Source organism: Micropterus dolomieu, linkage group LG07 (assembly GCF_021292245.1).
Source record: "Micropterus dolomieu isolate WLL.071019.BEF.003 ecotype Adirondacks linkage group LG07, ASM2129224v1, whole genome shotgun sequence".
NCBI classification, from domain to species: Eukaryota; Metazoa; Chordata; class Actinopteri; order Centrarchiformes; family Centrarchidae; genus Micropterus; species Micropterus dolomieu.
Window position 1 is genome coordinate 11,655,782 of NC_060156.1, and position 22,283 is coordinate 11,678,064.

Consider the following 22,283-nt stretch of genomic DNA (forward strand, 5'->3'; position numbering starts at 1 on the left):
CTGGATTAAGTCGGAGCTCAGGCCATTTCTGTGTAGTGCTCCTAAGCACTCCTCTAAGGCCCATCCAATTGTTGTGGAGCAGAGATAACAGGATTTGTATGAGAGAAGTGTCTATTCATTGTTATTGCCCTTCAGCCACAAAGATGTGTTGCTATTTGTCCTCCCAAAGGACAAACAAATCCTGAAGCAGCTCCTCGGCTCGCATCTTACCATAGGCTGTTTGTAAAGGCATAGTATATTTTTCATCCCACAACGTCTTGTTAGACTTAAGCCATTTTTCCCACTTACGCATGTAAGTGCGTGGCTGTGCATGGGGGCTGTCAAAACACATGCGCAAAAGGAATTTAGCTGACACAGTGTGGACACGGACTGGACAGGGCCAAAAAAAAACAACAATACATATTTATCACATCTGTAATTTCCAAGACACTTCCTGGAAAACGATGTCTTTCTAACAGAAGGGAAGCAGAGGCAGTGTTCAATTTGTATACTGCTAATTAATTCATTAAACTTAATTGCGAGCGTAACATAGATTGCTTTTTTAGTCGGTGCAGTCACAACAGGTCTGCATGCAAAATGCGACACTCGTCTACAGGCTGGCAAACACTTCAACATAGATGAAGAGCAACATTTCCAATAATAAATGAAGAATAATGAATGAACATTTACTTGGGTTTCAATTGAGCTTTCCTTTCAAGGACATTCTTATTTTCCCTCTACTGAGTACAGCTGCTTCCGAAGGTAACAATGCTGACGAGAGCAGCGACAGTGAACCAAAACAGTAAAGATAAGTGCAGTAAAACCAAAACAATGAACTGAAAGGTGCTAAAACCTGTGCAGAGCTAAAGGGAACTGCATAGTGATAATTCTCTGCAGGTTCGACACTACAAGCAGGGGACAGAGTATAGAGGGCCCTCATGTGAGGCTCATCGAGAATGTCTATGTACAGGGTCTAAAATTTTGTGCTACGCCGCAGTTTGTGGGAAAATTACATTTTTTTACTTTTTAAGTTGAACAGATAATTCAGAGACAAAAAAATTAAGCAGTCCTTGGTTCATCTGAAAGAATACACATACTGTGATATAATGTCCAAAGTAATAATTGTTACTGGTAACATTTAGTTTCATTAAAAATCTTTTATTCCTCCAGGCTTTAATTGCATTGATCGAGAATCTCTCCCCCATAAGAAAACAGGCATTGTATCTGCTCTTCTTCACTGCTCCCTAACCACAAATTTTTCACACTGATACTGCAGAGTGAACAAAGCTGCCGCTACACAGTGCTGCTAACCATCTCATCTCAGTGTGCAGCGCTCAGGTGCCTGCTCCTGTTTTCCCTCCCAGCCCTCGGTGGGTGAGAACTCATCAGAATTCAGCACACTTACCTGCCTGCCTGTTTCTCTTCATGCTTTAGTTTCCTCTGTGGCACCGAGGCAGGGAGGCACGGGCCAGAAAGGAAAGGCAGGTAGAAGCATGCAGCTCTAATGGAAGCCACAGCCTTCCTGTTGACGTTTGTCTACTTCTCGTTGTCAACACTCGCACAGCTGGTTAATGGAAGGATGTAAATAAGGAAGGACTTCATGTTCTTTCTTCATCCATTTTGTGTGGTTCAAAGTCCATTGTCATGGTCTATGGGCACGCATGGAATTTTCAAGTAGATTATTATCTTGTGTCAGGGAATGATTCATTGTCATGTGATGGGTTTAATTACAAATGACTCAATATATTTTCAATGACTCAGGCGAAGCAAGTCATTCATGTTCGAGGACCATGCAGCGTGAGAGACGGCTTACAGCAGCGTAATGTTTACACTGATTCATACAGCCCTCGTCGTTATTAACGGTATGCATAGAGGCATTTGTAGAGTGTGTTTTTTTACTACACGTCAGCTCATAGCAGATTTTGTAATAAAAAAAATTAAGACAAAAACCATATATTTTTACAATATCATATAATTACTTACAATAAGATACGACACATACATACCTACTCTGGAAATGTCCAGAGTTATTTGCATGCTGTTGTAGATGTGAAATGATTTTCAGTTCCCAGGTGTAATCACCACAAATTAATTTTCAGTCAGTGGTAAAATGCCACAGGGTGCCCATCTGACACAAAACAAATTTTCTCCCGTCATGCCTACCAAGCCAATGAAATGAGTATTTTGAAATGTTCCACTGTTATCGCTGTGGCATAATGCATTTCTATTTAAATGAAAACTGTTCTAACACAGCAAGTCAGCGTGGCTCTGAGCATGCGTTCACACATTTCAAATCAAATCTGGACATTTACATTTTGGTGCAAAATGCTCTCCGGTCCCAAGTTTATTTCTTCCAGCCCAGTATAGGACTACAGAGGAAGGAACCCGTCGATTACCCTGCAGTAGAGAGCTCACGAATGGTAATTAGAAGTCAGAACTGTATTGGATTTTTTCAAGGGAGAAGAAAGTGTGACAGTCTGATACTACACCCTGGACAATGAAGCATTACAGAGAAAAAGATTTTTTTCAGGATTAAAGGGTAACTTTTTTCAACCTAGACCCTATTATCCCCATGTTTTTGTGTCTATGTGACAAATTGAGACAACATTTATTGAAATTGGTCAGGTATTAAGCAAGCATGCTGCAGTCCGCAGCAGTGAGACAGGTCTGCAACGTAATCCTTCCGGAATATTACACCACGTCAAAGCACATATACTGAAGTTACCCTTTACACTATGTCATCCAAAGACCTATCAATGGATTGAGTAACACCTGCACACTGACTTGAAGATCCCTTGATACATGTTTTAAGATATTTATAAAGATACTCTGCTTTAAATAATAATTTGTGTCTGACAAAAATTCAATTAACTAGTTCTCCCTCAGTGACAAATCCAGAATCTACATGCAAATATTGTTCACTTCAAAGCGTGCTCTGGAGGTTTCAAGTTCCCACATCAAACTTGTTTAAGTTGCATCTTGGATAATAACTGGTTTCCAAACTAGGTGTGATGTCATAAAATCATTCTCATACGTGTTGAAGTCACATTGAAGGTGAGAACAGAGAAAAGTTTCCCTTTCCACAGATAAATATCAAAACAGCCACTTTGCAAGGCGAGCAAACACTTTCACATGAATGGAGAATAACATTTTACTTACTAAATGAATAATAAATTAACAATCAGGTGGGTTTCAATTGAGCATTTCCTTCAAGGACATTTTCCCTCTTAAAGAATACAGCTGCTTCAGATGGGAACGACGCTGACGTAAGCAGCGACTGAACCAAAAAAGTAAAGACGTGCCGCAAAACTAAAACAGTGAACTGAAAGATGTTAAACGCAGCAGAGTTAAGGGGAACTGCATAGTAATAATTCTCTGTGAAGTAGTGGGACTTGGGAAATGGTTAACACACACACGAACACACAAGTTCATCTTGACATAAGTTCATAAGACATTGACATAAGGCTTTCCCTAGCCCCTTACCCTAACCTTAACCATCACAACTATGCCTAACTTTAACCCTTACCCTAACCTTCACCTAATTGTAACCTGAACCCTAGAACCAAGTCTTAAAGAGGTGGTATTATGCTTTTTGGCTTTTCCCCTCTCCTTTATTGAGTTATATATCTTTTTTGTGCATGTAACAGGTTTGCAAAGTGAAAAAGCCCAAAGTCCAGCCCAAAGGGAGTTCCCATCTCCTACAGAAAGCTCTGCTCTGAACCGCTTGAAAACAGCTCGTTTGTAGTCCAGCCCTTCACTTCCTTTACTTGTGACGTCACAATGAAAACGCGTCATAGAGCTTGCCAAGCGGCTAGCGGGGTCAGGCATGACCTCAAACCAAGCTAGTCTGAGCGGAGGCCCTTTGGCTCGACTGGCCTTTGTTTGGTTTTCCATTGTAGAAATGTTGTACATGTACCTGCTTCCAGGTACTTTTTTTCGTATCACCTCACCTCCATCAAGCTTCCAAGTGAACTGAGGGATACTAAAATGTAACGTGAAAACACAACAGACTGCTGATTGGTCAGAGAGAATATTCACTATTCACTATATTTTTTAGTCCTAAAAGACGATGCAACTCCGACTCTGTTTGGGCCTGGAAATTCACAATCACAACCTGTAAGTATGCTTTATTGGTTGTGAATTATATTTAAAATAAACACGGCAATGTAACTTCACAGACTGTTCAATGCTGAGTTGTTGTAAGTTATAACTATAATGCTAATGTTACATCTGATGTGAAAGCTACTGAGCAAACATTAAAATTGTTCGGCCAATTTTTATGTAAAATTTAGATGTAAGATGTGGAACAATGATGTTGTGGACTTGTGAGTAACTTATACCATCTGCTAGGTTACGGTCGCAGTCTGAAGCAGCTTTGATTTGGATAACACTACCTTGTTTCTTACGACCCGCCCTTCTCTGCTTCTGATTGGCTAGTAGTCCTTACCTGGGAACTGCGCATGTGCAACTCCCAACAAAGATTTTGTACAAGTAAGATGCATCACTCTGTAGCTCAAGAGCGGAGCGTACAACACAGGGTGAAAAGAGGAGCTGCAGCAATGTGCAGTATGAGAAAAATATGGTGTTTTTTGAAAATAAAACCATGTAAACCTGTTCTGGTACAACCCCTAATTAAGATGTTGAAACTGAAAATGAGCATAATACCACCTCTTTAACATTTAAAAAAACATCTACCCATGGTGACAAAAAATTAGGTCCCCATGGGTGACCCGAATCTCCGTTGGTTAGTGTGCATTCAGGTTAAAGTCCCCACCGAGGCAAAAAAAAACATTTAACACACACACACACTCACACACACATTTACCAGAAAGACCTTTCAACAGCCCTCAAGCAGATGCAGTACTTATCCAACACCTAAAACAGAATAAATAACCATACAAAGTCTAATCAGTGTGTTGGACAGGAAACATTATGTGCAGTCCTGTGCAGAAGTAATTTCTGCTAATCATTCAAAATGCAGCAAACAGTCAATCATCTGCAATTACGACATTTACATTCTTTTACCACTATTGGTGCTTAACCCACTTCCTTTGCCGCTGAGCTGTAAGTGTCAGATTGGCAAAAAAAGAATAATAAACAGAAAGATGATTCAAGAAGACATGCAGAGTCATGTGCCACTCTGTTCTGTCCTGTCCTGCATACATCAAACACTTGCCTGCACCTCCACACTGCTATTTCACTGAGGACTCGCCACAAAGCACATAGTCAGCACTGTCACTGACATCCTGCAGAGCCTACAGGGACACTACTGACACACAATCATCTCACACACATACACATCTCACACAAACGCACACACTAATGTATAACAGACTGGTGTGCCTACTCTTCTCTACAAGCACACACTGATTTTTCATTTTCAGTGTCTTTCTCTCTTTCACACACACCTCAGTGCTACAAGCTACTGACAGGTGGATACCAGCTCATACTGCGGTGCTGCAGTGTGGGTCCGATGTTAGCTGCTCCTCATGGCTGCTTCTGTTGCTTTATGTTGAGTTGTGCAGCTTGTTCCTTAGGTCTCATCCTTTAATCTGCCAACCATAAGGTATTACACTGTAGCTGGAAGGCTGAGCCCGCCTGCCATAGGTGTAGGTCCCGGCAGGGTTAACCTGGATCAATACCACACGCACACCACTTCACATTACGCAAGCCCCCAAACCATTTCCCTGCCTGCGTTCCTCTCTGTCTATCTCCTGCTCGACTACAGTCTGTCTCACTGCTCCCTCCAGCTCCCTCTGGAGAGGAAGCTTTACTTGTTCACACACACACACACACACACAAGTGAACGCACTACCTCTTGTCTCTCTCCCCTCCCCCATCTGCAGGGGAAGTTCCTCGCAGAGAGTGAAAACACGTATAGGTAAGATTCATCGCTGACAAGCTGGGTCAATAAGCAGCATATTTCAAAACACCCCTGCCAGTTACCGAGGAGTCCTCACTCTCCAAACAGTGGCAGAACAAAGCTTTTGACACACGGCATTTCTCAAACACAGGGTGGAGAGCCGGTGCCGGGCCGAGAGACACTGTCTGGCACATGCATGTGGCTGAGCAAAAGTTTAATTAAAGCTGTGTGTTTGCTTTTGATCACGCTACCTCTTACAAAATGACTTTTGTTAAATTTAAGTGCATTTTAAACTGTCCGGAACTCTTAGTTTTGGGCACTGGGTATTGATTTTATTTTATTTTAGACAGTGTTGGAAACATTTCTTGTCGATACTCCGTAGTAGTTTGCGAAAGTTGTCTTTGCCTGTTTATGTCACTTGTATTTATTCATATATTTCTTTGAATTTTAACAAGACTTTTACCTGGTTTAATAAAGGAAAGATTTAATGAAAATCAAACAGTATTAATTTAAGTATTTATTTAAATGCTGCAAGGGTAAAGTAATTATGTTTTTTAGAAATTTAATTGCCAACAAATTTGATATTCAACTTATTACTGGAACCAGCAAAAAAATTTGCTGTAAATTGAATATACAAACAGAATTATCTAAAGATGTCACCATGGGCTTTGGAAACTTGACAACAGCATTTTACAGTATTGTCTTGACTTTTATTACACTGAATAATTACTAAATTATTCAAAAAATAATCGGCAGATAAATTGATAATGAAAATAATTGTGAGTTGCCGCCCTGAAATATTTATTTAAATGCCTCAGCACTTTTAATAAATGTATAGTCCTTACTGTTAAGAATATTTAAGATGAAAGACAACAGAAATCAATTTCAAATGAAAAGTTATTTCTTGTATAATTTTGATTTGATTGATTAAACATCACAAAGAATTGACACTTAAAAATAAACATGCAGATAAAGGGAAAAAAGAACCAGTAATAAAGGAGAACAGATAAAGAGATTAAATGAATTGCAGACTAACAGAAATTTTACACAAGCGAGTGAAGTAAAGCCATCAAGAGATTAACAAGGCGGTGGGATTATCTATATAGGACGCAGTTGTGTGGGTTGGCGGGGTAGGGGGCAGTACAAACAGGTTTAAGGTTAAAATTACATCAATAGGCAGTTGTAAGCAGTAGAGACTGGTTCATGTTTATTGTCTGCAGAGGGAGAGAGTGGAGGGGTGCAAAAGTGAGGGTGGAAAAACATTCCCTCACCATTACTGTTTTCCTCACCGTAAAAGAGCAGTTTTTAACGGTTATGGGCGTCCAGCTCTACAATGGGTGGAGTCAAATGGATAAGGGCCTCCAATACATTAATTACATTGTGCTCCTCACGTGACTCACAAGTGGCTGAAGTGGCATTATCCCTGTCAGACTTTAATCCTGTGGCTAAAATGGCTCCAAATCCTGACCTACTCTCTGAAATGAGGCAGGGGGCTGGAGAGGAAGTGGGCTGAGGATGGTTTAAATTCAGAGGTACGTGTGTGCATTTGTGTGGGTTTCCATGAGAAGAGGACGCTGGGATGAGGAGGGTGGTAGTTGGAGTTTGGAGGACACCGGTATGCTGTGTGGGAATGTAATATGTAGACTAATTCACTTATCGTAGACGCTCACAGTGGTGTCATCCCTGATCAATATGCAATAAATACTTGAGTAAATATCCTGCGTTGATATCGATATCCCAAGTTAGGAAGCCGGAGCGCCACAGCAGAGGGGAGCAGGTGGAAATGGCTGTTGTGTGGGCAGCATTTAAAGTGAGACAGAGAAGGCGAGAGAGAATTATTGGTGATTGAGAAAAGGCCTGAGGGAATGGTGTTTTTTTTGTTGTTGTTGGTGACTCTTATATATGCGAGTATAAGCACTCAGTAGAGCCGAAACGTCTGCCAAGCTGGAGCGATTCTTCAACTCGCAAAAGCTGCACCCTCCGTAACGGTTTATGTTTGTTTACTGTTTGTCTTCCAGGTTAGATTCTCTGACAAAATCCTACACTATGTGAATGCGGCAGCACACACAAACACAGTAGTTAGTTTAAAAAAAGAAAACAAAAAACATGTCAGGAAATCTCGAATCATTATCACCACCAAAATCTATGGACCCAAATCTATTTGGTAATTCTGCTGAAGGGCAATCAGAAGTTGAGCGCATTGCTCGCTATTAACAATGAGAGGCCATCTCTGATTTGCTACACAGCATATTAAAGGGTGCAGTCCACTAATTTAACAACTATTTCCAGACCTACTCTGGCTTACGACTTTCCTCCACACAGAAACACCAAAACAAATCTGCAAGCATTTACAGGCTTTCATCATTCCTGGCAGAAAACAGACTAGGCTGGTTCTCCTCTTTAGCAAACACCCTGTCTGAGTTGAAAAGGCTATTAGGAGTGAGGGCTGACCTGGAAACCTGGTCACTCATTCTTTAAGACAGCCACAACAACATGCTCTGAAAAGTGAGCGTGAAGGCCTGACAGGTCTGAGCACGTCACAAACAAAAAAAAAACGCAATAAGATCGCTCGTCATAATTTGACCTTGTCATATAAAGAGTTGACATCTGCAGCGGTGGACCCAAATTGGTTATGGATAATAAGCAGCTACAAAAAAAATGGACTGTAGTATGAAAAGCAAATCAGAGCTGTGTTTTGTCTGGTGGCATTTCTGTTATTTGCACTGACGTTTGATCAAATCAAAGCCCATCTGTGTGTGTGTGTGTGTGTGGACCTGTGAATCATGTGCCGTGAGCGCAGTGATACACCAGCTCTGATGACGTGCAGCAATGGGGAGGATGCAGCGAAACTGTAAGTGCTCCACAAATGCCTGAGGTGGCCATGCAGCTATCAAAAGATGCAACAATTACACTTGACAGAAGGAAAAAACAAACATCAGTCCTGTTACATTAGACTCCTCCTAAAATGCAGCATATTCTATGTATCATCTGCAGCGGCTCTACATCTATACACCACTGTCTCTTTGAGATCAAACTGGTCTTTTAAGCTTGTCATTCTATATCTCTGTAATTTATTCTCCCGCAACATCGAGCGACCGGAAACCGGGCCGCCTCGAGTCACTCCTCACACCACTTAAAACAAAACCATCTTAGCAACCATCTCTGACATGAACTGCTGCCTCCCCCCTGGGGAATGGCAGGAACACAGAGGCACTGTACAAACACACACACGCATGCAATGACATGGACACATGCACACACAGACGGCCACTGTTGTCGAAGAATTCCACAAGCGGTTAAGCACAACTCTACTAAGAATAAACTGCCTGTCTCTGTTACACTATCTGATAGGGCGGCTCACATTCAGCTTACAGTACATAACAGAGTTGTACGCTATTTACACCGGCTCATGCTAACACATAGCCGGCTTCATTCTTCACTGCCACGCTGTGCCAGGGGGAGCAGTGACGTTGTGAGCGGGAGGGAGGCCGGTGAGAGACAATGCACGCGATCTAGGTGGTACGCATGACATGGTACGCTGACACAAAGCATGCACGTGGAAGGAGGAGGAGGAGGAGGGGGAGGGTGTGGAGGGACAACAAGCACCCGATGCTGCAGTGGAAAGGGAGTGTGACTCTCCCTGGAGCGCGGAGGTGAGCTACGGCTGCATCTTGTGGTATTCACTATTACTCAAAATGAAAATCACCTGAACACACGCAGAACGAGTGTGTCGACGTTCGGCAAGCGTGTGTGGGGGAAAATGAGCAGTTTTGTTCTTACTATGCGTAACAGGCAAAGACCTCATTAACTTTTGCAAACCCTCCAACAAGAATTCACGCATGGCTGCTCCAGCATCAAATATTTACTATCCTGGTGAGCTGAAGATGCCCATGCTTTTGGCTTTAGTTTTTTTTTTTTTTACAAGATCGGGTTCTGCTTCCATTTTAATTGGATCTGTGTCAGTGTGTGCTTCATTTAACCTGACAGGGACAGGCGATTCATCAATCAGTGTCATGTGTTGGCACCTGCTGAAGACAGATAGCAACATGAAAATATCAAGAACTCTATGCTAAACACACACACACAATCAATCAATCGGCCGGTATCCTAGCAACTTGCACGTACATTTTGTCAGCTTTACACGTGGTATTTTACTCATTGCATTTACAATGGGAATAGCTGAAAAACTCCAGTACTCCTCATGTACAGTAGAGCAGTGCTACCGCAGCAGCTACAGCACCCCTGAGTGTAAACTCTTTAGTGAGACACGCACAGATTGAACACTTCAGGATAAAAGATTATACTCCTCCAGGGCAATATTTGACAAGGGTCAGCAAGACAACAAGTATTTACAAACTGTTTGTTCACATTCTGCTCACGGCCCCCTGTGTGTGCAGCTCTCTGCAGCAGCTGTATGAAACTGCTCGGCCGCTCTCTTCCTGCAAGCTGATGTTTGGTGTGATAAAACCAAAAAGGACTCCCACAGGGTCCTCCCTTTCCTTTGCAGCTCAATTCTTCTCTTTCTGTCACCCACTATCACCCTCTTTCACATACATGCTTTGTCTTTCTCTCTCACACCGCGACTGACTGGGTATTGGCATGTGCTGGGTCACTTGGCAGGGAGGCAGATGGCGCCGTCCTACTCTCCAGCACCTGCCTGGCCCACATTACCCACTCATCTCTGAGCTCAGCAAATCATGGTCAGGATCAAGCACAGCTGTGTAAAACAACAGGCTTTATGGCACATCGCAACTGCCAAAATATTAAATGCTACTTGTGATGAGGCTGAAGGGCCAGCCTACAACTCCTGCCACAGCTCCGTTTTGCAAAACATAAGAAGGGATGCCAACGGTGAAGGTTAAAAAATTATCTTCTGGACTAATAGATGGCATTTAATGAAAGATTTTAAAGAAATGACAAGAACACATTAAAAAAAGACCAAAATAAAACCAAAATAATAAGGAATAGTTAGAACAGTTACACTAATTCACTCTCTTGCAGAGAGTCAAATGATAAGATCGATGTCAATCTCATATCTGTGCTTTATGCTAAGCTAAGCTATCTGGCAGCTGTAGCTTAATTTTTAATGGACAAACAACCAGCCCAGGGATCAGATCATACCCAAAAGACAATTTCATAAGGCCCCCCACATGTTTTAGGATCGTTATCGTTTATCGTTACATCCAGCCTGCGAATACATTGTTTTTTCCATTGTAATAAATTAATTTTCTTGCAAGGCTGCAAAAGACAGAGCATAAAACATAACACACACACATTAACACTTTAGCTACAACCAACAGACCTCTGAATCGCCACAAGGCACCTGACATTGACATAGTTTTATTTTAACATCGAAATACCAGTCAGGTGGCTAGAGTTAACCTCATTGAGGGAATAAAATCAGTTGATAGGTAACATTAAGGGTAGATGTGAGAATATACACAATTTCTTTTTCTGTTTCAGACCCACAGCCAGAAATCCTCCTGTTTCTGAGCAGACCCATCACAGTCTGCTGACAGAGGGGCAAAGCCACTTCAAACCACCACCAGCCTCACCCAGCCAGCGAGCCTCTCTGACATGAGGGGAAGAAATGCTGCCCTCTATCGGCAGTGCTCATTTCTTTCCACCCAGGAGCAGAGACACACACACGCATGTCTTTGACTCGAAAGTCCTCTCCATGTCTTCCTCTTCCGTCAGAGACAGTGTGAAACAGAGGAAACACAATAGTCAGACTGTGCTCCAGGTTGTGTCGGAGGCTCAGCTGTGAGCGGACATTACTGTAGATGACTTGTTCTGTCGCAGGAGGGTGAGTGTGTGTGTGTTGTGTGGGGGGGGTTCCCCAGCTTCCGTGGCATACATATGGAAAAGGATGGAAATGGTGGCTCAGAGTGGGTTTATGAATAACAAAGGTCACAAAAGGGCTGCGGCTGTGACATAGATGGACAGCCCACTCAGCAGTTTTCCCTGCCACACTTGAAAATGAGCTGTTGGAAGATTTCACTGAAGTGATAGCTTAGGCTTTTTATTGAGGCACCTTACCAGGCTGTGTATTCACTGTCATATAAAATCTGCACTCTGACCACTGCACCGCCCATAGCATGAGCCACCAACACACGGCTGGACTGCAGACCGGGGCTTACAGCTACAACCAGTAGGCAGTCTCCACGCTCTGGGGAAATGGGTGTAAATTACAGGGTCCCCAAACTGACAGCAGTTCATAAGAAATTTAAGCTGTGATCAGAGGATTCTGACAGTGATATCAAAAGATATTCTAATGATTTATTGTAGGTGAATATCAGGGTGTTGCTGGCAGTAAACTCAACTTTTGTTTTTGTTTTGTTTTCTGCAGCTTGCGTGGTGTTCTGTGCACACTGGAGGACTTTCATTTTCTGAAAGCCTTCATCGTTCGAGCTCTCCGCCTATAACTAAGCAAAACACTCAAAACTGGTTCCCATGGCAACGTGGAGAACCTAACCTGGAACAGTTGGAACTGAATACAGCCCGACCTGTAAACACACATGGACACACATATTCACAAGCACAATGGCACAGTTTTGCACCCACATCAAGATGAGACTGCATCTTTCGACGTTTGCGTTATCACAGACAGCTGACACAAAAAAACACACACACATCAAAAGAAATACATGGGACACATCTATGTATATTATTTCTCTATCTCACAATGTCTTGATGTTCCTGAACAAACAGCAGGGCTATGGCGATGACACTCAAACACACACACACAAACTAGGAGAGCTTCTCATAGTAGAGCTGATAGCAACATAGAAACTCTCTCAAAGGCACATAAATGTGCTTCTAGTGACGGCTCCAACACAGAGTCTGACAGTAGATGCTCGTGGCTGGTTAGCTCCGACTACCAGCTCTACGTTGCTGTCCATGCTACTGAGTGGTGGTTAGTCAGTCTCTCCCTTCAGTTTTCCCTGACCCTGGGGTCGCACACTACGTAGCCACTAGACCACGTCTTCTACTTGTTGCTCCCTCCTTCCTCTGTTGCATTTTTTTAAATATGCTAGGAGAGAAGGTTGTAGCAGAATTTGAGGTTGAAATTACCCTTTAAGCTCACTTTGGACAAGGTTTCGTCACACAACCAAAAACAGTTTCATTACAAAGATGCAATCTGTCGGCCCCGGCACAAGACTGTAGTCATTTCACATCTCTTTGTGGTCATTTTGGTGGTTGATGGTTTAAGTCATACCTTACAGACTTTCTGTGCTCCAATTTTGTTCACCATTTTACATGCTGCCCATTAGGACATATCATGCAAACGCCCAACATCAGTTTCCACTTTTACGGAGACCCAGGTTCACCTCAGCTATGAACAATCTGATTTTTCTTGTGCTTATAAATTGTCTCAAGGACATTCATAAATGGTTGGCTCAAAATATCCTTCAACGCAATTAAAAAAAGACTGAGATACTAGTACTTCGCACTGACTCCTCCAACACTCAAATTACAAATATACTAGGTTCATCCTCTCATCTTATTACTCCATTGTGTAGAAACCTTGGTTTTGCCGTTTGCAATCAGGGCCCCCAGACTTTTGAAAATACCTTCCAGAGGACATTAGAACGGCTATGTCTATCTCTTCCAGTCTCTTCTTAAAACACACTTTTATATTCTAGCTTTCCTGTGGTTCTTCTATCTCATCACACCATTTGTTTTTATTATGTTTTATTGTGGTGTTTATGTTGTATTGCTTTATTTGTATTGTTTTATTGATGGTGCTATTGTTTTATGACACTTTCATGACTACTGTTGTTTGTTGTTTTTACAATGTAAAACACTTTGTACTGTTTTAACTTTGTTTTGGAAATGTGCTATATAAATATTGTTTATTATTATATATTACTATATATTTGTGTGTCTTTGTAGTCGTTTAGCATTTTTTTGCCTCTCATGCCTCGATCCCGACCACTTGACCCCCTTCAATAGGTTTGGCTATATGTAAGCAACACAGCCACTGACTCTCTCTGATTGGGTAACAGGAGTTTTCTCCATTTTCATTTCACCTGTTCAAGAACCATCAGAGCTCAAACGTTCCAGCAGGGGTAGTGTAGTTATATGGTGTTGATATGGGACGAGGATGGGTCTGTCTGTGACAGAAATGCCACCTGCTGTGCGCCTCAGCTGCCAGACCTTCAATGGAGACCACACCCTTGGGTGCCCATTGGCACATTGAGTTGTGAGAAACACTTAAGCTTACATCCGGCATGTACCTTTCAGCTAAGATTCACCACAGCTTTTTTGTTTGTCCAGTGTTGTCCTAAAGCTGCGTATGAACGTATCTACATGTGCATAACGCTCCCCTCTCCCATTTCAAACATTCATATCCACATGCTGTACACATGTAAAACAGACTAGGCAGTAGAGGGACATAGAAAATGAAGGAGAGACAGAGCAGCTGTTACATCTTCAAATTACTTCCCCCCAAAAAGAACTTGGGTACAAACTGCCCCACTCATAATCCTGATTTATAATTCATTAAATATTCACATGCAGCACATTTCAGATTCCAGCAATTCATCAAACCCTTCTTAGCAAATCTGCATCCTCAAACATCTGCTCAAAACAATGTGGGTCTATCCTGTAAAGGATTGGGATGGCGGTCACACTTTTATGTTGTACAAACAGCACACTAAGAGTTGTCTAAAGCACACTCAGTAGGTCTAAGTAAATGAAAACATGCAAAAGAAAAAGCTACTCTGTCAGCACTGAATTTATTAGAAATACATTTTGGTCACCCAAAACATTTCACTGCTAATAAACTCAATGCTAACAGTGTACGGAAATTCAACTTTTTCTTCTCTTCTCAACTGACAGAAACTGACTCCAACATGCCAATGAGAGAATATAATCAGTGACATGTTCTCTTGCAGGCAGAAAGAAAAATGGCTTCAGTGGGTTTTATTTTGCTTCCACCATGGGCTGCCTCTCTATTACCCTCATCGTTCAATAATAAGAACCAGTGAGAGGTAATGGGTAACGGTGAGGTCACAAATAATAACACAAACTGAAGAAGCAGCCCCTTCTTCTCCTATTGGATGAATGGTGTTTCTCAGCCCAAACTGCTTTCTGTCACTGACCAAACACACATCAGCAATCACTGCTCCAGTTCTGTCACCTTCCCTCAGGTGAAACCATCTCCAAGTACTGAAAGGTCCTGTATATTTTGGTGATTTAGCATTAACAGAAAAAATGCATGCCGACCACACCTTCCACACCTCCTCAGAGCTGCTCCTGAGATCTCTTAACTCCTGGTTGTAATGAGTGTAATGCTACAGTAAGATATTAGTCATGCAACAGGTTGGAGTGGAATGTGAATGACATCTTACCGAGAATGAATCACTACAGTTGTTCTATGTGTCTTGTTAAAAAAAGGAGATTCCAACTCTCTTAAACAGCAATCCCACAAGTCTGATAGACACCACAATGAATTTACAATGCTCTCACATCTAATGTTGCCGTTCCCTTAAGCTATATAGTCTGTTGTACTAGCAAGTCTGCCATCACAGGAGAAAAATACACTTCTCCACTTTTGTGAAAACATTTAAAATTGCAATACAAATTTAGCAGCGTTGTGAGAAGGGCTGGGATTTAAATGCAGTGGCCTGAAAATAAAAGCCACTGGCTAATACATAACAAGTAAATTGTCATTATTTCTAGAGGTGCAAATGAAGAAATCATTTGGCATTATTTTTTCACACCTCATGAGCATTATTTTACACTACAGGGGCTCAGTCAAAGATAAATTGTTCTACAACATGAAGTATACTCTCTTTTTTTCCGCCTTCGTGAGTAAAGAGCCTGAGACAGAGCGAGTTAAAAAGACACCAGCAAGCGCTCTTTAAGGCAGAAAACAAACATAGGTGAGAGACACCTCGGGCATCTGCACCCCTCACTCCACAGAACAGACCATTTTGCACGATCCCTCCTCACAGACAGGTGAGGGGTACAGTGGGGAGTCAGGAGGAGGGTGCAGCGGATGTGGCTTTAGAGGGCAGCAGTGAAGTGCCTCCTGCTATCACTCTGGACAAAACCGGAGCCTGAATTGGAGAACTTCCCCTACACCCAGGATCAACTGGGGAGTATTAATGGATTCGGAGTGGATCAACTGATTGCTATCGTATTTCGCTGTTTTGACTCCGTGCGTACTGACAACCCAACACACACATCTGCATGTGCACCACAGTGGTGCAATGCAGATGTTTACACCCATGTCTTGGTTTGTATCCTTTTATGAAAAAAAAGGTCTTGTAATCAATTCAGTTCTTATCAAACAACATTAAGCTGTAAACTTGGGTTTATATGACGAGTACAAAGCAGTTCAACCTGTGTGTATCATGATACAGCCTAATGGAGTGTAACACAAGAGTTAGCACTCAATCACACATTTATTGCCTTTTTATTTGAGCACATTTTCACTGGAGGTTAAGTCAAAGGTGTAGAGAGATAATTAAGGGGGAAAAGGTCTGCTGTTGTCACTATTAACAGCTAAAGTATACTTTTCAGGAGCACAAATTTAAATGTGTTTTTCCCACAATAACAACGCTGTGTTCACATGTTAATATTACTTGTTGATCGGGCTCACAGCGAGAGATCACGTTAGCCACTTTGTCCACACCTTCACCGACCATTTGATAGTCAAAACAACGCTGCATATCATTCATGGAGCACCAATATCAATTAACACCAAGTCACACTGCGTTTTCTCGTGTGTTGCACAAGCAGACACGCAGAAACTTATCACTTACTTATTACTTAAAAGTAGGAGACAAATTCTGTTTTCTGATGTCTGGAATCAAAAAAAGCCTCTGTGAAACAATACATGAGCAAAATGCAAAAGAAAGGTATTCAAGTTTCAGCAAACAAACTGAATTCTCTAATCAAACAAAATGTCATTCTTCCAATCAAATTTAGACAATAAATTATAGAATTATTAACAGTCATTCTGCATGAATCTATTTATTTTCTCTCAGGAGTTTTGTTGTATTGATTATTTCATCATCAAATGATTAAACAGCTCATAATTTAAACCTACAATTAGATAACAAGCTCAGTTGATTATAATAATTTAATAACAAATGTCAGAAAAATGTGTTACTCACTAATAGAATAGTAGTATAATAGTCAATTCTTTTCAAACAACAGTTGTCTCAGCACAGAAATCCAGGATGAATTAATATTAAGTAACCTACATTATTTTAACATGGATTAAAACCATAATTTTAATAAAAAAATAACCCTAATAATTTCTAGAAACTCTTTTTTAAAAATATGTGATAAAGTGTAGCTAATTGTTCTGTATTTCCCATGACAAGAGGCTTCAAAAGCTTTGAAAAATAAAATTAAAAAGATAGTTTACTTCTGCAAAAATTTGCTACTTATATGAAAGGAATATGAAAGCTGACACTTTTCAACCAATTTGAAATATCAAAGCATAAAATAAAAATAAGTGAAATAACATTGAAATAGTAAATAGTCCATCAAAACTACAACAAATCATACAATTGTCTTTTCTAGGTTATTCAGAATTGCATTCATGAGGCCTTTTACATAATAACCTCATTAGCAAACAAAATGTTATTACAAAGACAGTATAATAAACAACCCTAAATTTTTTGTCCTTAAAAGTAGACATAATTTAATTAATAATCCCACCATGCCTACAAGCACAGTGGAGACATTACACAACTAAACTATATAAACAAACAGTTCACAGAGCAAACAGCAGATAAATCTACAGCAGCCTCACAAAACCAAGAAATGCCAGCAGGCCTGAAGATGAGCTCACACACAGCTTCTTAAATCACAAAACAAAAACTGGTGATTGGTTCACTCCTCAAGCCCTGGTTAACTATTACTTTACTATTATAACCACACACACACACACACACACACACACACACACACACACACACACACACACATATAAATTCAAATCCATAACAATAACAGTAATTATAATATAATTATTTAAATACAGGATTTAGAAATAAAGTAAAGAAAAGAAATATAATTTGAGAATTCTACAACTGTATTATTAAATTTAAACAACTACATTGAAATTAAAATTTGATATTAAAAAGACGTGCATCAGAAACTAAGACAATTACATTCTCCACTGCAGCACAAAACCCCGCATTTAAAGCCTTGAATTCTGAATTATTGCAAATATTTCTGGCAAGTTTTAACAATAAATTAAATGATCGCCGTGGAAAGGCATTATCTATTTTAAAATGATTTAAAAAGATAATATGGAGTTGCACCTCCACACCTGATTTCGCCCAGTTCACGCTGATGCTCTGTTTAAAAATGACACCTGTGCGCCTCACGCAGGTCGACCTCACTCATATGGCGATGATTTCGCTTTGAAGGCCCGTTCAGAACACGCACGGGCGTCCAGCGGCTCCACACGCTGCCGATTGGACACATGCAGGGACATGTTTGGACATTTGGCCTCATCTGATTCAGCCTATAGCCGTGCAGTGTGCAGGGCCATCATGGCAGCCATTATAAGGCTCTCCAACATTGCCATGGTCTACGTGCACATTAACTGTGGGGAGTGGCGCTGGCTTATACACGATATTGCGCCTTGCAGCTCACAAAACGCCTTCAAATCGAGCCACAAAGCGAGAAAATAACACAGCAGCTCCCTCATTAGACATTTCAAACATACAGATTTGTCTCTTCAGCGGGGCACAGCAAAAAAAACGAGGGCCGTAATGCGGGAAAGTGTAGCCTGCACTGAAGGGGGAGGACTATGCTGGAAGTATGGGTCACGTGTTCCTCCACAAGGGGCTTGAATATTTACCTTTTTGTCACGCAAGGTAGTCTTTCTCTACAGCCAAAGGCATTGTAGTGAAAAGAGGTGGATCTATACATACTGAGAGTGTATAGGCGGCACAATCTGCCACAAACGAATGAGTTTATTACGCCGCTTTACGCTTTATGAATAGGCTATGCTTGATTACTTCTTATTTCCATGTAATTAAAAGCTCGTGGTTGCCTTGTGTTTGTATACCGCGTGGATCAGCGTATAGAAAAAGCACACAAGGTAACAGTGGCGTCGTGGTTTGTGTAGTTTAGGGTTTGACCTACAGATTTCACAAAACCTCCCTCGCACACACATAATCTGTTTCTCTATATATACAGACATACACGTGCATATAGTAACCAGAGGAGAGGTTCAGCTGATTGGTATGCAACTCACCGTGCATTGCAGTGTTACAGTCAATAATGAAACCTAACTTCATCGCCTACATGCGGGAAAATATATAGGAACAATTTAAGTGGGTATGTGCAGCAGCCTATATGAAACTTTGATTAAAGCCTAAATGAGATATCCAATCAACATGCAATTATTACACGTATGCAATTTGTGTGTGTGTGTGTGTGTGTGTGTGTGTGTGTCCATGTGTTACAGTGGGATAGGCCCTTGCTGCAGATCACGCGATATGGCAGCAGCCACCGTGTGTTTTGCGGATGTTGGGACTAAACTGCTCCTTTGTCGCTTTCTTTCTTTTGTTTAATCGCCATGTTACATTTCCCATTTCCAGGGAATAAAACAGCAACAGACAGGTTTCAAAAAGGAAGAAGAAGAAAAAAAAACACACACACACACACACAAGCATAGGAAAGAGGATAAATCTGCGTGCTATATTTCACAGCGGAAGCCTACAGGTCACACAGTCTGCCATGGGGCACAGTATAGGCGTATGACACGATGTGTGCTTGTGTGTGTGAGTGTCAGATTGTAGGCCTACCTTAGTTTTTTGGGAACAGAGTAGTCTACCTCTATCACCTTTCCGTGTAATTCAACTTTACCTGTAGGGGCGACAATTGATAGTGTAACATTAGCCATGTGCCATGAAAGTAACAATGCAAGCTGGTAGGCCTACACAACAACACTTTGAATCACTTCACCAAGTAGGTGCGTCCCCATTCAAACAGCCAACCCCTAAAAAAAGTACTGTACATGGGCGCGTAGTGCGCACAGCGGCGAATAAACTACTGGGTATGTTTACATTAAAACAACCATAGTGGGGCATTTTGAGGGTTACATTTGAGGGAATCGGCGCCAAAAATGAAGCATGATAAGCTTATATAGTATGGGGGGGGGGCGGGGGGGGGGGGGGACGGGCAGCCATGCTTTCCACTCCCACAATCCTCACAGTGCAATGAGGGGTATTTTTCCCCCTGCTCTCAGTAAAGAAAGCAACATCAAAGAAGAGATGGTTTTGAAAGGAGAATGACTTGTACTCTTTCTATTCTAGGTAGGTGTTTCTTAAATTCTCCGTGTTGCCCCAGCCCGGAGGTGAATTTGAAGCGCTCCTCGGCGGAGCTTGAACACGGGTTTTCGTTACTATTATGAGTGGCCTGGCGCAGCACGGAATTAGCGTCTCACCTCGTCCCCCACTCAGCTACCTGTTTATTAGCTCTTTCCTCCGGACCCCCGTGACCCACCTCCAAGACACCTCGTAAAAACATACCCAGACATCAGAGGAACATGGATCTGACAAGTTTTCCGCGGTCGATCCGCTCTGCTCTCGTCAATAAAATCAAGATAAAAAATAAGTGAAAAATAATTATGCCTACCCGAACCATCAGACCATCCCATACATTCCAGCGGGTGATTGCAAAGTAGCGCCCCACACTATCGGAATCTCCAAAATATAGGTTATTGTGCGCGTTAATAGCGTTACGACGTCTCGTGTTTTCTTTAGGCAAACGGGCACCAATGCCCCGAGTGGGTCCTGTGATCGATAATTTATCCAATTTTTTGGTTGGAGCGTGCATTGCTGAGCGTTCATCTAAACTCTGATGGCACACGGATGTGATCGCAAACACCGTCCCGAGCAAAATAAAGAAATAGGCCCAACACAAACAATGATTTATATATCACATTTCGGACACGCTGGGCGATTTGTGTTTTTAACCCGATCTTGCAGTTTGACCGGCTGTGAATTTTTCCCTGTCACCAGCAGCATCACTTATCAAAGCCACACTTACCAGAAAGAGTCTCTATAGCCTTTATGGCCGAGTTCTGGTCGGGGAAGTCCACAAAAGCATAGCCGGATTTCAGTAGGACCTGGTCGGCCACTGGTAGCTTCCTCTCCCCAAAGAGCTGCTTCAAGTCCTCGACAGTGACCGAAGGACTTAAATTCCCAACATATAGTTTGTTCATGATCTGGAAGGAACAAAATCTCGAAAGTGTATCCGATCTTAGGAGTGAAAGAGAGGCGATTTTCAAATAATTGGGGGAAAAATAAAATAAAATTAATGAAAGAGAAAATAGAAGAAAAAAACGCAGCAATTACCCCCCAGGAAATTACTAAACTATAGGCGACCCCCCAGCACCAACTCTGGCCCTGGTCTAACTCTTTTAACAGGGACTGGGGGAAAAAGTGTCGTTACGACGCTTCTCTGGAGCCAACAAGCACCGCCTCTAAATAAAATCTCCCTTAAAATCACAAGAAAAAAAATGTTTGGAGGTGCATGGGATCACTCCTGGTTCTCCGCGTAGAAAGTGCATTAGGGTATGAAAGTGGCATGATGATCACTGGGAACATTCAGCAAAGGGATGGGCTTAAAGGAGGCAGAGGGGTTATTTCATCAAATTATAATAAGGGCCGTGCCTTAGGTCCCTCCAGGCTGGTGGAGTGAAAAAAAGGGCTACTGTGTGGAAAATCAAGTCGTTGTCACTGTACTTGTCGACCCAAACAGTGTCACTGATCCCTACAGTTTGCCATTCATTTATTTATGAGGAACACAAAAATATGGATTTGTGGAACCAGTGTAAGCAGGGGGTCCAAAACGTCGCCGTGGAGGAGACATTACCCTGTAAAGAAAAAAAACACCTGAGATAACATTCATGATCTCGTAGTATTAGACCGCAATTATAAAACTATACAAAGAAAATAAAGTCTGTTTAAAACAATACAGAAAGTGAAACCTAAAACAGCCTTTCTTGTACATTCTGTCCTCACGCAGAGATAGAAGTGAAATAAACTGTTCCACTTTATTTTTTTGCCGTGCATCTTCATCAGGGGCCACTGTTTAAGACCTGCAGGTTGTGGCCCATTAACTTTACACAATGCTATTAAAGGTGGCGACACTTTCAGTTTTGTGTTTCAACCTGTGGACAGTGCCAATAGATCCAACTGCAACATGACAAACCTGAGCAAATATTTATTTTTAGATGCTGATAAGGGGAGGCGAGGGGATTCCTGGCCCTCACTAATATTTGTGTATCTGTATATAATGAGGGGAGGCGCCATCTATGCGGTGTCACTCAGCCATTCTGAGCTCATGATCCAGGCTGCAGACATGTATGCATCTTTTTCTTTTTTTTGCGATGTAGGTGTGTTGTGCGTGTGGGTGTGTTTGGGAGGGAAGCAAAACTAAGGTGGATTTCAAA

The 22,283-nt window shown here is 41.7% G+C and overlaps 1 protein-coding gene across 1 annotated transcript in view; it reads right to left on the bottom strand.

Annotated features, from left to right (window-relative positions):
- The window catches only part of igf2bp2a (insulin-like growth factor 2 mRNA binding protein 2a), a 45,957-nt gene extending 24,750 nt beyond the window's left edge, over window positions 1–21,207 (bottom strand). The window contains exons 1-2 of the mRNA XM_046054976.1: window positions 20,876–21,207; window positions 19,630–19,690 (exon numbers count right to left, since the gene is read on the bottom strand). Coding sequence (XP_045910932.1) covers window positions 19,630–19,690; window positions 20,876–21,050 — 236 coding nt within the window. The 5' untranslated portion in view covers window positions 21,051–21,207. The remainder of the gene's footprint in view (window positions 1–19,629; window positions 19,691–20,875) is intronic.
- Between the last annotated feature and the right edge of the window lie 1,076 nt (window positions 21,208–22,283).